Source organism: Sus scrofa, chromosome 14 (assembly GCF_000003025.6).
Source record: "Sus scrofa isolate TJ Tabasco breed Duroc chromosome 14, Sscrofa11.1, whole genome shotgun sequence".
NCBI lineage: Eukaryota > Metazoa > Chordata > Mammalia > Artiodactyla > Suidae > Sus > Sus scrofa.
The window spans coordinates 90,176,109-90,192,541 of NC_010456.5; the positions used below are offsets into that span (position 1 = coordinate 90,176,109).

Here is a 16,433-nt window from a genome sequence, read left to right on the forward strand (position 1 = left end):
AATTCTATAAAAAGTGGCGCAGCAGATTTGAAAAGGGACCAAACTAAAATTCCAGAATTGAAAAATAAATAAACTAAATAACCAGATTGATGGCTTTAAAACACAACTGCAGAGAAAATTAGTAAACTGGATTACACTTAAAAAAGAGTTCCTGTCTTGGAGCAGCAGAAATGAATCCGACAAGGAACCATGAGGTTTTGGGTTCAATCTTTGGCCTTTCTCAGTGGGCTAAGAATCCAGCGTTTCTGTGAGCTGTGGTGTAGGTCGCAGATGCAGCTTGTGGCTGTGGTGTAAGCCGTCAGCTATAGCTCTGATGCGAACCCTGGCCTGGGCACCTCCATATGCCACAGGTACAGCCCTAAAAAAGCAAAAAAAAAAAAAAAAAAAAAAGAACTGGGGAGTTCCCTGGTGGTTTAGTGGGTAAAGGACCCAGCCTTGTCACTGCTGTGGCTCAGGTCTCTGCTGTGGGACAGGTTCAATCCCTGGCCTGGGAACTTCTGCATGCCACAGGCATGGCCAAAAAAAAAAAAAAAGAATGAATGAATACGTGCATACATATTATCCCAAAAGAAGCCTGGAAGAAAGAAAAAGAAAATGGAAAGAAAAGAGTGTGACAGTGAGAAGATACAGAGGGAATACAGTGAGACTACAGGGAGAGGTCTAACATTTAACTCAAGTCCCTGAAAAAAGAGAAAATTGGACAGAAGCATATGTGTGAAGAGATAATGGCTTGAAAATTTTGCAAAAATAGGTAAAGGATTTAAATTCAGTTTTAAGAATCCCAACAAATCCCCAGCAAGATAGAAAAAAAAGACATCCTTACACGCCTCACAAAGGTTTCAATCCCTGCTGCAGGCCTGACTTGCCTGGGAAGGTTACTTGGCCTCTCTAAAACTCAACCTACTTCCTAAGAATGGTGAAATTATTAAATGAGATAACATGGAAAGTGCTTAGCTTTCTGCAACATCCTTTCTGCAACTAGCTGTAAAAATTGGCTATTGTCGTCATTTATTATTAACATTTGCAGTACCAGGTTGAGCATCTGTATTTGCGGGGCTGTGAGGGTCACCGCAGCAAGTAAACTCCAACCACCACTGCACCTTTTTTACACCCTAGTGGTGGGCAAACAGGAGTTGGTTCAGACATCCAAGGAGATTCCTCATCCCCAGTCTTCGTGCCAGGCAGAGGACTTGGGGTGCAGAGGATCCTCGAGTTCCACCCCACACTCTGTGGCCCCGCCCACCCACGTGCCACCCCCCCCCCACCCAAGGGCCTACAAAGCAGTTGCCTAGCAATGTTTATTGTGCTGAAGCCCGGGCAGGCATCCTGGCCATGCCTAAGAATGCCTTGGTGGTCCTGCGCTATGGGCCATATAGCTCAGTCGGCCTGCCGGTGGAGCACCGCACTTACCGCCTGGAGGGCCTGCTAGGTAAGCAGCTGAGCATAGAAGGGCCACCCAGTGTGTGGGTCCAGGAGCACCCCAGTTTCTGGGCATCTGTGCAGGCTGTGCCCTCTGCCTAGATTTCCATCCTTCCGCAGACCCAGACCAAGTGCTACATCCTCTGGAAAGTCTTCCCTGAGCCCCTACCGCCCCAGGATGATTCAGCTCTTCCTCCGGTTTCTGCCGCCTCAGTATTAGAGTAGGAACAAACATGCAGTATGAGCCCACCGGGTGCTGGGTAGTGTGTGTGAATTACTCAGCTATAAAGGATTGTATACCCTGCTTTACACGTCGAGAGAATGAGGATCAGAAATATTAAGTGACTTTTCCAAAGTCATATGGCTGGAAAATGGTGGAGAGTCTGTCACTTGATCACTCATTCATGCAACAAACCCTTGTTGAGCCCCTAATATGTATTAAACCTTCTTCCAGGTACTGGGGGACACACTGGAAGAAGATATATGTCCTTGAAGTGACCTTCTCATTGTTGACTACTCATTGACAATGTGCCAACACTCTGACAGAGGAACATAATCATAGTGGGACCTATCACTGGCTGTAACTGGAGGGGAGAGGAGAGATATTTGGAAAGGTTTACTGGCCTGAATTACATTTGAGTTGAGCTTTAAAGAAAAAAAAAAAAAAAAGAATAAGGACAAACTAACTAGGTAAAGGGAAGAAAGAGTTTTCCAGGCAGTGAGACTAATATCTGCAAAGGCTGGAAGCGTGAACAGATGACCTTGTTGAATTGATGGGAGGATGAGGCTGGAGAGGTGGACAGGGGCCAGATTCTAGAGGCCATATAGTTTTAGGCAGGGGAATGAATCTTTGGCTGCTGTGAGTAGAGCAGTCTAGAGAGGAACAAGAATGGAAGCAGGGAGATAAATCAAGGGGCTGCTGGGGTGGCCCAGGGGAGAGGTGAGAGTTGTTTGGACCAGGAGAGCCATAAAGGGGTGGTCGATTAAAGTAAAAGTAATGGTACTCCTTGAGAGGATGGAGATGGGAGGTGAGGGTCAGGAGGGTGTCCTCCAGATCTAGGCAATGTCCGGCTAGAAAACCCTAGAGTCCACAAAACCATTGAGCTAATACACAAAATCAGCACAGGTTAAGGATACAAAATCAATACACAAAAATGAGTTGTAATTCTACACACTAGCAATGAACAACATGAAAGGAAATTAACAATTACAATAGCATCTAAAAGAACAAAACATATGTGAACAGATTTAACCAAAGAGGTATAAATCTTCCACACTGAAAATTGTAATAATTGCTAAAAGAAATTTAAAAAGACCTAAGTAAATGGGAAATTATACCATGTGCATGGATTAAAGTCTTAATATTGTTAAGATGACAATACTTCCCAAAGCAATATACAGGTTCAATGCAATTCCTATCAAAATCTCAATGGGGTTTTGCTTTGTTTTTTGCAAAAACGGAAAAACTCATCCTAAAATTCATAGGTAATTTCAAGGGACCGAGCCTAACCCAATGATCTTGAGAAAGAACAAATTGAAGGTATCACATTTGCTGCTTTCATAACTTACTCAAAGTTACAGTTATCAAAGCAGTATGGTTTGTAATGAGGATAAATATATAGACCAATGGACTAGCTTTGAGACTTCAGAAGTAAACATTCATATTAATAGTCAATTGATTTCTGTAATGAAAGCCACAACTATTCAATGGGCAACTATTTGATGTCTCTTTAACAAACTGTCCTGGGAAAACTGGATATCCATATGAATATCTTTTGAATGATATAAAAATTTAACTCAAAATGGATCAAAGGTCTAAACTTAGAGACTATAAAACTCTTAGAAGAAAACATAGGGGTAAATCTGAATGACCTTAGATTTGGCAAGTATTTCTTAAATACCAAAAGCATAGGTAACAAAAGAAAAAGCAGAAAAGTTCATCAAAATTAAAAACTTTTGTGCATCAAAGCTCACTACTAAGAAAATGAAACGACAATCTACAGAATGCGAGAAAAGATTCTCAAATCATCCATCTGTAATCAGGACCTCTCACTGTCACTGGGAGGCTTAGTAGGCATCTCAGAACTTTATGTCCAAAGTTTCTAAACCAGCCTCCAAATACTCATCAGTCCCTCCTGCACTCTTTTCATCTCAGTTCATAGCAGCACCATTATTTCACTTACTCAAGCTAAAAGCCTTGCAGGCATCTTTTCCTACTCTCTTTCGCTCACACCCCCATATAGTCCTAGCAGGACATTCTGTAGGCTCTATCTTCACAGCTTCTCAGAGGAATTCAACCACGTCTTATCCTTCCTACCACCACCCTCCGCCTCTTTGTCCAAGTCAGTCATCCCCTGTCTCGATCGACTCCCCTGGCGTTCTCAATGAGCTCCCTGCAGCCACCTTGTCCCCTTCAGTCTGTCCTCAGCATCAAAGCAGGTGATACCATTAAACCTGAGTTAGAGCCTGGCCCTTGCCTCTGAGAACATTCCTAGCTGACTCAAGTTAGAAGCCAAAGGCTTACAGTGGCCTGCCAGGCTCCTAATGACCTCCTGGACCTCATTTCCTCCCATTGATGCTTCCCCTCTCCCCTCACTCGCTCTGCTCCAGCCACACTGGCCTCCTGTCTGAGCTTGAATACTCCTGGCCCACTTTCATCTTGGAAGAGCTTGGAAGTTGCTCTGCTTGGGATGCTCCTTCCCCAGACTCCTGCAGAGTCTTTACTCTTCACTCTCCAGCCTGCAGGTCTTTCTCAAAAGTCACCTACATAGATAGGTCTTCCTTGAGCATCCCCACTGACAATGTCAGCACTTCCCTGTGCCTCATTCTTCCTTATCATCTCTCTTCCTCCTCTTTTATTTCTTCCCAGTGCTCATTGGTACCCAACATAATATATATTTCAACTCTTTATCTTGTTATCCTTCTCTCCTACCATCCTAATGCTTCAGAGGAGCAGGGATTCTTGTCTGTTCTCTGCTGTGTTCTGGAGTCTGGGATAGTGCCTGCATATCTTAAAGATCAATAAATATTAATTAAAATGAACCTGCATGGCACTGAATGCTGGAACCACAGTCGGTGAGACTGTGGAGGAAGAAAGAAAATCAGAACTGGAAAGACCACAGGACAGAGGCAGTGGTCCCTGTGAGAGACACAGGAGGCAACAGAGATGGGAATTTCAAGAAGAAAATGACTGATGGGCACCAAACTGTTAGCAGGCATTATCTAGAAAAAGATGATGTGTGGTTGAAGAAGGACATAGAAAAGGAATATTCTCAAGGATGTGATGGGAGGGAAAGTTGGCACAGTAACTTTGGAGGGCAATTTGACTGTGTCTTAAATTTAACCATATACTGTAGGATCCTGCTAGTCTATTTCTCAGTTTCTTATATATATAAAAATGTGCACATGTACATGGAAGCATGCCCATGAAGGTTTTCAGCATTCCTTGATCATTGTGAAAAACTAGAAACAACCAGAAAAATGTGTTGCATCTGTCACATGAAATGCAACATGGCAAATATGTGTATACTGACAGGGCTGGATCACCACAATATAGTGTTAAAGGCATTTTCCTGAATTTGTACACTTTGAGCCCACTTCCATTGAAAAAGACAAAGGATGGGGCAGGGGAAGAATTATAGGGATTTTAAAATTTTTGTCTTTTACTTTTCTATAATTTAAGTTTTTTTTTAAACCATTGGTCTATATTACATTTTTAATCTGATAAAAATTTTAGAGTTTAAAATATTTTCTCTTACCAGCACAAGTATTGTAAGAAGCAAAAGAGATATGTCAGCCTGCCATCTGCTGAGATTGGAGGAGAACTGAGTGAGCCATTGGATGTGCTGATGGGCCTTTGCCTTGAGGGGCACAGGTTCAGAAGAGGTTGGGCTCAAGCTCCAACTGCAGGGGGAAGGGAATGGGTAAAGATGAGGAAACAAAGAGCCCAGGCAGCTCTTTCCACAGTAGGGGCTGGGGAGGAGTATTTTTGAGATCAAGGAGAGCATTTTTATGGTTGAAGGAGACTTGAGTATGGCAAGGTACCAGCAGGTGGTTGATTTTGAAAGTTAGCTTTAATGATAATTTGTGATGATAATTCATATAATACTGGCAGCCAACATTACTGAGGGCCAGTGACAAACACCAGGGTGTTAACAGAAGCAAAGCAGGGAGCATCTGCCCCTCTTTCTCTGTCCAACACTCTACCCATCCCTTTAGACCTAACACTCACATCCCACTGAGCACAGGGGTGCATTTGCAGACCCTCATCTATAAAATCTGCCTCTGAGTTCTGTGTGTTTCTTTAAAAATAATAGCCCTTTATCATTTCCCGAAGTCCTGCTGGTTTTGGAAATGTGCCTGATCTCTCCTGAACTTACCATGCCTTAAGCAATCTTTCTTTATTACTCATGAATTATAATAGCTCAGCAAAAATGTCTATGGCCTCAATACTGATGAAACTAAACGAACTATGCTTAACAAAAAATGCTAATTAATTTCCCTCGCCATGGCTGCTCCTTGCCTGCTGTACTTAAGTCTGCCAATTGACCTGCTAAAAAGGAAAAGACTCGTAAGAATAGAACCCATCCTTATTTAGCTAAGGTGCTATGTGTGCCATCCTCCTATCCCTGGCCATGCACTAGTTGCCCACCATTAGATCATCAGGGAGAGGCCTGTCTATTTGCCTTGACTTCCTAACCAGCAGCTTGTAAATCATTTGCAGATGGTGCACAGTTCCGCCAGTACTGAGAAGAGGGAAGCTTTTCCATGTCCCTCCAATTCACCCAGATCCCCCTTGAAGAATGAGGTGCCACTTCAAAGAGGCAGGCTTTCTGCGGGTGGCTTTACAGCTTCTGGTTGATTTATGCTGGAGTTTAGCCACTGCCTTTGCAAAGACTTTGTTGCATGGAGTATATTTATCTGACCTTTCTTTGAATAGACAACCCATAGCAGCTCATAGGAAAAAAATGGGTCCTCCATGTAGAGAGGTGGCATTTGGATGAGCTGCAGGAATTCTGCAAACTTCTCTGAGTTTGATCCCTTAAGCCTACACAGACCGCCCTACAGCTGGGCTTAACACATCTTGAACTAGTGAGAAGGGGACAGGCATCCCGAGGGTGAATAAATGATGTAAACCTGGAAGTAGCTATTTGCTTTAATAAGAATCAGATTTAGGTCACTCCAGATGCAAAAGAGTCACTGGAGATGCCCGTTATTAGTTGGTTTATTCAACCAACTGGATTAACACCAGGCATGGGGGTGGAGGAGGGAGGCATGGATTGTGGTCAAGTGAGGAATGACATGCTCAGTTCAGAGGATTTCTTCCTGTGGGGCTTCATTTGCTTAGATAATGAGGCAGATTCCCACCATCCTGCACCCCCCAACCTCCATAGGGTGGGTCATTCAGTAGATCGAACCCTATTTCTTAGGTACACCTTGCTATAAAAGAGTGCTGCTGTTCTCATAAAACAAACCCAAAGGCAAATGCTATGTGAAGCTCAATCAAATGGGCCCTGCAGGGAAAGGGCCATGGCAAGCTATAGAGTGCACAACCTCTTGGGGTTTCCTCCTGCAGAGCCCCTCCCCACTTACACTTAGTCACAGGGACCAGGCCCAGAACCTGGACCCCCTTGGCTCCAGAATCCCCAAGACTTAGAGAGTTGGTGTTGAATATTACTAGGATAGAGGTAGCACCTTACCCACAGAGGTGGGGTGTAAGGTAGGGGTGGAGATGTTTTGCTCCTTATTTCTCTCCATCAGATTGGAGTACATGTCCCAGGAGCATCTTCAGAAAATGCAAAGCCAAGGTCATAGAGGCCAAATTGCCTCCTACCTACCAACTGGCAGCTTTTCCTTCTGCTGCTTTACCTCCTCTCTCCTATGGGTACGCTGCTGGGGAACTAACTATATGACTCTGCCCATGGACTGCCTTTATGGCTCCTAAAGGATCCACTGGCCATTCCAAACTGGGTGGACTGCTTCATTTAAACAAGTCCTTGGTCTAAACTGAGTGTCTTCCTCCAAAGATGCTGAAGAACAATACACTTAAATAGGATACAGTAACATAAATATGCCAAAGAAAAAGATGCGGGTGTTCTGTAGAGAGAGGTGTTAGCTGCTGCAAGGACAATTAGGGCCACCACTGGGTGCCCAAGGAGCGCTATCTTGTTAATGGAGATCCTCGCTGAGTTGCTTTCTGAAGTTCCTTTCCAGAAGTGAAATCAAAATCACGCAATTAAAATGTTCACAGTTGGGGCTGGATGTTCTTGAACTGATTGAAGGATGAAGAAGTGGACAAGCCAACATTTCGAAATAGCAATTGTCTCTGTAATTAATTGCAATTAACTGACATAGGTGTTTGCTTTTCTCCACATAGGACTGATTGAAATGCTAAAACTTTAAAAAAACATACTCCCACCTGTTTTCTCTTTCCATCCTAACCCAAGTTCTCACCGACATATGAAGATTGCCACAGGTGGTGATTTAGTGCACTACCTCTAACACTGATGCTGTAGGGTGAACATATCCAGAAACTTGGGGAGAAATAGAGCTACAGGCTATTCCATGAACATCATTTCTCCTAAACCCACAAACTCTTGCATTTCCACAATAGAGAATAAATCTAACAATTTTTCCATAGCTGATCTCTAGAGAAGGAGCCGTAGAATGTAAGTCATAACCAAAATGTGGATTCCCAAGGTAAAGAATAAAAATTTAGTTCATTAGCTTTTTAAAAAAATTTTTTCTGATTATTATAAAAAATATGAAATGTGCTAAAAGAATTTTTAAAACTTTTATATAATTATAACATTTATATAATTACATAATTTTTAAAAGTTACCCTCCACGTACAGTTCTTATAAAATATTGGCCGTATTCTTCCTCATGTACAACATATCCTTGAGCCTATCTTACACCCAATACTTTGTACCTCCCACTGCCTCACCCTTATATTGCCCCGCCTCCCTCCCCACTGGTAACCACTAGTTTGTTCTCTATATCTCTCAGCCTGCTTCCTTTTTGTTATATTCATGCTTTCACTGTATTTTTAGATTTCACATATAAGTGATATCATACAGTATTTGTCTTTCTCTGTCTGGCTTGTTTCACTTAGCAGAATGCCTCCAAGTCCATCCATATTGCTGCACGTATTCTTTTTTATGGCTCAATAGTATTCCAGTGTGTGTGTGTGTGTACCACATCTTCTAAAAGAATTTTTTTTAACTTCTCATAATCTCACCACAGAGAGATAACTACCAGATGTTTTCTTTTTCCTATTACATAGACATACTTTAACTAGTATTGAATGCATGTATTAATACATTATATATACCCTGATTTTTGCTTACAGATATTTTTCTTGCTATTAAAAATTCATAAACATTTTTTGAAATTTCCAGAAAAATCTCATCATATCTATTTGCCACCATCTACTTGATCATCCTCTCATTATTAGGCATCTAAGTTATTCACAGTATTTTACTATTATAATGCCATAGGGAGGAATATCTTGTTGCAAAAGGCTACCTGTATTTCCGATTTTTCCTTAGGGAGCTTTCTCATAAGTGCAATTTCCTGGGCCAGAGATTAGAATCATTTTTAACTCTAATTTTCATAAGGCATTCGAGGTCTTGGCATGTACCACCAAATTGCCCACCAGAAAGTTGACTGATGTATATTTCCATCAGCAGGGTAAGATCTCCTCCACACTGAGTATCATCTCTGCAAGAAAGGTTCAAAAATTCTTCCTAGGGAAAACTCATATTTTTACATCTCATATGGTTCTGGGGAAAATTGCAACCAAACTTGGAATTTCTCAGACCTCTGGCTGTGCTTCCCAGCAAAGGGGAGGCCACTGGGGCCAGTACCATGTGGGTGCCCACTGGGTTGTTGAGTTATAGCCATGAGCGACTGGGGAGCAGACCAGCTGCTGCCATCCATGAAGACCTCTACAGATTGGGCTCATCTGTCCCCATGGCACCCACCTCCTTTGCCATCTTTTCCAGCTGTGTTGGCTGAAGATGGACACCAGGTCATCGTAGAGAAGATAGAAGACTGGAATGTGGTGGAGCTCATGGTGAATGGAGAAATTATCTTTCACTGCAACATCAAAGACTTGGAGTTTGGTAAGTCCCTCCACCAGCACTCTTTTGTCTTCTCTGGGGCATTTCCTTTTCTATTTGGAGTGGTCCATGTGTCCTGCCCAGATTCAAACTGGGTTTCTTTCTAAGTTTTAACTTCTTACTCAAAGCCCCGCTTTCTGTGACACATGGATGTGGTCATTGTAAACCACACACAGTAAAGTGTTCGATGCCCTGGGCTTCTTCCCAGAGCACTTGAAAACAGAGGAGGGATGGAAAGAAAATGACGTTTTAGCTTTAGACTTCAAATGGGATTATGCAAATTTATGGGTAATAGGTTTTGTTTTTCATTTTAATGACATGTGTTTTATTATTATGTGACCTCAAAATGGTTTTTTCCATTTGATTAATCTATCTAGGCTGGCTAAGAAAATTAAGAGTCTATATGCCAGCAGTCCGTGGCACCATCAGCTACATTCTAAGGATTCCTTGCCCCAGAGAGCTTCTGGCCTGGCAGGCTGGCATAATGCATGTATTTACTCTGCTCAAAGTAAAGCATTCCCAATCCAGAGTTCCCACAGTGGCTCAGCGGTAACAAATCCAACTGGTATCCATGAGGATGTGGGTTCGATTCCAGGCCTCACTCAATGGGTTAAGGATCCGGTGTTTCGGTGAGCTGTGGTGTAGGTCGAAGATGTGGCTCAGATCCCGCATTGCTTTAGCCGGTGGCTACAGCTCTGATTCAACCCTTAGCCTGGGAACTTCCATATGCCACAGGTGTGGCCCTAAAAAGACAAAAGAAAAAAAAAAAAAAGAAAAACACAATAAAAAAGAAAGAAAAGAAAAGCATTCCCAATCCACTAATACTCTATGAAAGGCTAGTTAGATTCACACACCTGGGACCTTTGGAAATACTCTCCCAGTGGAAGCTGTATATATGTCTTATACGACATGACATTGTATATCAAGCTAACCAAAATATAATTATTATTTATTTCCCTAGGAGGTGATGGTAAACTAGACCCACTGTGCAAAGAGGCCAGAATAGCTGTATTAAACGCCTACTGATCTCATCAGAACAGGCATCTCAAGTCAACAGAACAGCAGCTGCCTCTGGCCATTCTGCAGTGCAAGCAACAGCTGTCATTCCGGGCCATGAGCGCTGGGCTCAGACAAGCAACACCAACCTGTCCTTCGGCCTGCACAACATAAGTTTCTCACCTGGCAGCAAGGAAATGGGACCCACAAAGATAATAAAAACATACCATTTGCAGCATCTCTCAGTCTTAACCCACAGGGAGAGCCCTCCAATATCAGGTACACAGTGAGCTGAAGGAAATAATAAAATGCAATCTAAAGACAAAGCGCTATCCCTTCCTAATAACACAAAGTTGCCAGAAGCGTCAGAGATTCCACTCTAGAGTAAGCGGAAGAAGGGCTAGGAAGAGGTAAAATTAAAGATAGGAGGGGGATGGTGGGAGGGAGAAGAGTGGGCTTTGAAAATCTGAACCAAAAGTTAATGTCAATATTTGGAAACCTGCCTATTCCTACAGTTTTTTTCTCTTTTTCTTGCTCCCTGTAGAATACTATTTAATGTGTTCATGTACAATTTCCTAAAGGCAAATATTCAATTATTCTCCTTTAAAACAAGAAAATGATCTGCCTTCTTTTGCCTTAGCCAGTCCAACAGGCTGGTCTGAAGAGGACCCAAAAGAGGCCAGGGCAGAAGAGGAAAGTGGCCCCCTGTCCCTCTGGAGGAAAACACAGCTGGCAAAGCTAAAGAAGGGTCTTAGTCATGGTCAGCGCCAAACTCAGCCATGTCAAAATATTCCTTATACTTTCAGGCCTTACGCACCAAGCTGTAGTCTGTATTCTTAGCTGTAAAGGAAAGGAGAAGAAAGCAGATATTGATCTAATGACGTTTAACGTGAGGTCATGGTAAGAAGGCATCGCAGAAGAAAGATGGACACCTTCACAGAAGACTCTGGGCGCGGCCCCTGCTCCCTGGAGCCCTGCCACACCTGGGGCGCATCCCCTGAGCTCCAGAACTTAAAGGCATCTGGGACTCTTGATGAAATCCCTTGTACAGGTTCCTTCTCGCACATGATGAAATAGGGGATATAATTTTCATTTTCAGTCCAAGCTTCATTCAGAGGTTATTAATCACTTAGGACCTTGGAAATATTTGATCATCTTTACTGAGAACCTAAGGCTAAAAACAAGTCTTCCTCCTGGCGTCTAGTGCCTATTTTCACACGTCTTTAGTAACCCTGGATTTATTCCTTCTTCTCAAAGACCATTTTAAATTATTATTTATTTTCGAATAAACATCTCATGATCAAAAGAAATAAACTTTCATTACAGTAAAATGAAAAAAAAATACAAGTAAGGCTAAGTATAGATTTAATAATATTTTGATTTATTCCAATTAGGGCTTCTTTGATTTATGTTTGAATGTTCATAAAGAACTAGACATACAGAAATGGATTTCACCAATGTGGGATCATCCCATATATACCCACTTAAATATCTTTTTAAAAAACTTAACATTTTATGTTGAGCCTCTTGCCATGTAACTAAAACATTTGCTGACTTGTCTAAGCATTCTATCTCTAATCAGGATATTTCTTCCTGCTTGAATGGTGATTTCTACTTTCACTACCAAAACTTTTTCTGCAGGGAAATAAAATTGCAGGCATTCCATCTGCATTCACTATGGTAACTTCAGCTCCTCAGGCTCCACAACTCTGATGTTAACTGGTGCAAGGGGTCCAGCCTGCAGCTACCTCGCCTTCTCCCACGCACCCTCCACCCTGGCTTGTATTGTGCCCTTGGAGCAGCACCCCTGCACGCAACCTGCTCTCCTTACTCCCAAGACTAGAGCAAAATGGTTTGGTAAGGTGAGACTGCACACAAGTCTAAGGAAAAACCAAGCACAGAATGCTTCTGGGAGGTGCCTGTGTCCAGGGATCCAGTGTAGATCAGAGTTACGTGATGTGTGAATCAGCATTACTGGAAAAAGTCACAGCATTATATCTGGGTGGTAGGCTTGGCAAGGTAGGTGGGGTGGGTGGAGGGAGGGGGTCTGCAGGACTATCATTTCTTCCTTTTTATAAATGTTTTCAGTGATAATATTGATTTTCACTTTGCGTGTGTGTGTGTGTGTGTGTGTGGTGTGTGTGTGTGTGTGTCCAGAGTAGGAGGGTTACTTTTCAAATAAATATTTAAGATAAAATCAAGAATTTAGCATGGAGGTCATCTGTCTATATATCCTAGCCCTTCTATGTCATTGATTAAGAAGGGCTCTCTCTTTGGAAACAAAGTAATCACTTTTTGGAATAAAGAAATGTGCTCTCATTCTTCTCCTCCGCCTCCCTCTGTCTTACATCTTCTTAATCATACATCTCCCTGCAGAGAAACAGGAAAAGTGGCTTGCTCCCAGTTGAAGGCAAAAAGTACTCCATGCTTCAACAAGCTAGACATTTGGATGCCTTTTAATGCTTTTAAAATGCCACTTAATGAAATCACATTTAAGTTTTGTAAGATGTCAAATCCATTTCTTTCTTATTGAAACGTGTAAAGAAAGTGTCTTTTCAGAATAAAATTAGAAGGAGTTCCCCTCATGGCGCAGAGGAAAGGAATCTGACTAGGAACCATGAGGTTGCAGGTTCGATCCCTGGCCTTGCTTAGTGGGTTAAGCATCCAGCGTTGCCGTGAACTGTGGTATATGTCATAGACTCGGCTCAGATCCTGCATTGCTGTGGCTGTGGTGTAGGACAGCAGCTGCAGCTCCCATTCCACCCCTAGCCTGGGAACCTCCATATGCCGCGGGGGTGGCCCTAAAAAAAAAAAGCCAAAAAAAAAAAAGAATAAAATTAGAAGCATAGCACTATCTCAGTTTTTTAAAGTAATTTGGGCTTTAGCTTTTTTCATCTAGGTTTTTTTTTTTTTTTTTTTTTTATCACGCCCATGGTGCCCCTCCCCCACCACTCCTGTCCAGATGAGAAGGATCTGGACTTGTCCTCATCCACGCTGGAAGACACTTCTGAACAAACTTGGACTTCTATTGCTCATCTTTCTCTTTGTACTCGTGAGCCAAGAAGACCCAGGTAGCATTTGGGCTACACATATAAAAATTATGTGCCTTTCTATATGTATCTTTTTCATAAAGCCCCACCTTTACATGATAAGGTCTTTTACTTTGGATAAAAACCAGTGCAGGTATTCCCACTTGGCAGAGTGAGTAGGTTCCGGCCATGAGTGGCAGGGCGGGCACACCTCCTCGAGGATCAAATTTTGGCTCTGTTCGTCCTGCATACACCTTCTGTAGATTGAGATGCTATATTGCCCCTCCCTAGGGGAGCAAGCCTACGGCTAAGTAAACCATTGTTACTGATCTAAGTATGTTTTGAACCGGGAAACCTAGGCTGAGAACCATGGCTATGATTTTTTATTAAGTGCTTCTTTTTTGACATTGATTTTAAGCTTAGGTGTGTATTTCTGAGCAACGGTAACTATTATGGTACAAGTTGGTCCCCAGATTTGTTACGGTTTTTCATGCCTTTTAAGTCCTACCACTGACCTAGACCTTATCCTACACCCAAGGCAATCTGCTCACCTCAAACTTCTCACAGTTCCTCCACGCAAACCATGCCTCCCTTTTTGCTGCTTTTCTTGTGCTGTTTTTACTCCCTGGAATGCTCGTGTTGGGTTCCCTGGCAGACGAGCTCCTCCTCAGCTTTCAGGGTCCCACTCACCTATAAGCCCTCCTGGAAGACTTCCCTGCCGCCACCTCACTCCTGCCTATAGCACCAGCCACAGCCTCCAGGGGCTTCTGACATGTGGCTTTCCACGCAGAAGATGATGGCTTGCTGTTCTCTTCGCTCCTCTGCATGCTGAGCTCATCAGTGAAGACTCTGCTCTTTGTCCATGTGCTCTGGGTGAGTGGGATCAAGTCTGGCAGCATATTAAAGAAAAGCACACACACACAAAAAAAACATGCATAGTGTTTGAAACCAGTTAAACAGGGGAAGTTTTGATGAAATTTCATGTGTCACCTTAACACGGGATGCCCAGATATTTGCTTCAACATGACTCTGGGTGTGTTTATGAGGGTGTTTGTGCATGAAATTAATACTTGAATCATTCGATTGAGTGACCCAGATTGCCCTCCCTGATTCGGGTGGGCCTCGGTCTAGGGCCTCAATGGAACAAAAGTCAGGGTAAGGGAGAATTCACTCTCTCTGCATGACCTGAGCCAAGACATCTGTCTTCTCTACTCAGACGGCAACTCTACCACTGGCTCTCCTGGGTCTCCAGCCTGCAGTCACGGGACTTAGCCTCCATAATCACATAAGCCAATTTCTTAGAATAAATCAATCTCTCTGTATATAAATACACAAACAGATATAGATGCAGATATAGATGTAAATATAGATACAGATATAGATATAGATATAGATATAGATCTCCTTTTGGTTCTGTGTCTCTGGACTTCAGACTGTATCCAGACTGTGGCCTCTCTCAGTCACCAGAGCTCCAACTCCACCATCTTAGCATGAGCCTCCTGGTCCATGATGGCTATGGAGTCGTAGCCGTCACGTTTGTGTTGCAGGCAGCCAGAACGAGGACGGGGCAAGACAGTTCATTCATACAATGGAAGCCTGTGCATTGCCCCTTCCCTTTAAGAAAAATTCTCAGAACCCCTCATGATCCTCCATTTACATGACCAAACCTCACTACCAAAGGGACAAGGAGATGGAGATGTTTGGCCAAGCAGCAACATGCACTAAAACACCCTATTACCAAAGAAGATGGGAAGAACAGCTCATGGGGGCTATTAGAGGCCTCAGCCATATGCTGGCACAATCAGATGCTCACAGGACCTCTCCTATATGTATTAAAGGGGGTCAGTCATCACCGAAGGCTTATGGTGCCGGGTCTTGTGACAAGCGGAGTGTTGTAGGTCTGAGAACGTTTCTAGGTAGTTTAAAAGCCTTTCTCTCAGTATTTCCTTCCTCCTCCTAGATACTCAGGCAGGCTCATTTCAAAATATCAACTCTCCTAAGTTAATCTAAAAATGTAATGTTAGCCCAATTAAAATGTTAACAGAGTCTTTTAGGGAAATTGATTATAAAGTTTATATTGAAATAGAAACAAGCTATTGTAGTAAAAAAATTGAATAGAAATCTGAATTGAAAGCAGGGGAATGTAGGGTTTGATAAAAGGGTTTTCAAATCAAGAAGAGTGCTCCTTCTAAAAATGTCGTTAGGAGTTCCCTGGTGGCTCAGCTGGTTAAGGATCTGATGTTGCCACTGCATTGGCTCTGGTTATTGCTGTGGTGTGGGTTCAGTCCCTGGCCAGAGAACTTCTGCATACTGTGGGTGCAAACAGAAAAAGAGAAAAAAAGTCATTAGACCACTGGATAGCTACCTGGAGAAAAAGTTGGATTCCCCTCTAAGCTTATCTTAGAATAAAGTCCCAATGGACCAAATATTTACATGTAGTAAATAAAATCTCAAACTTGAAATTTTTTACAAACTTGGAGTGAAGAAGACCTAAGTATGACTCAAAACCCAAAGCCATAGATGAGCAAATGAATAAATTTAACTCTAATGCAATAAGAACAAAAACAATTTTGCGGGGTTTTTAAAAAATGCAAATAACATCAAAAGTAAAAATGCAGATATAGAAAAGCATTTTCAACTCATATCTTTAATCTAGACAGCGTTCCAGAAATCAATAAGAAAGAGATTAACAACCCAACAGAAAAAAAGGCAAAGAACATGGAGAGACAATTCACAGAAGAGGAAATATAAATGGTCCTTAAACAGAGGAAAAGATGTTTAACCTCACTCATAATAAGATCAGTGCAAATTGAAACTGAGATACTAAATCAAAAAATGAGAGAGCATTCTATGTTGGCAAGGATGT

The 16,433-nt window shown here is 42.4% G+C and overlaps 1 protein-coding gene across 1 annotated transcript; it reads left to right on the forward strand.

Annotated features, from left to right (window-relative positions):
• On the forward strand, window positions 1,333-10,568 carry C14H10orf53 (chromosome 14 C10orf53 homolog). Its single transcript, XM_001926271.3, has 3 exons — window positions 1,333-1,429; window positions 9,426-9,545; window positions 10,504-10,568. Exons 1-3 carry the CDS (start codon window positions 1,333-1,335, stop codon window positions 10,566-10,568), a joined length of 282 nt encoding a protein of 93 aa, XP_001926306.1.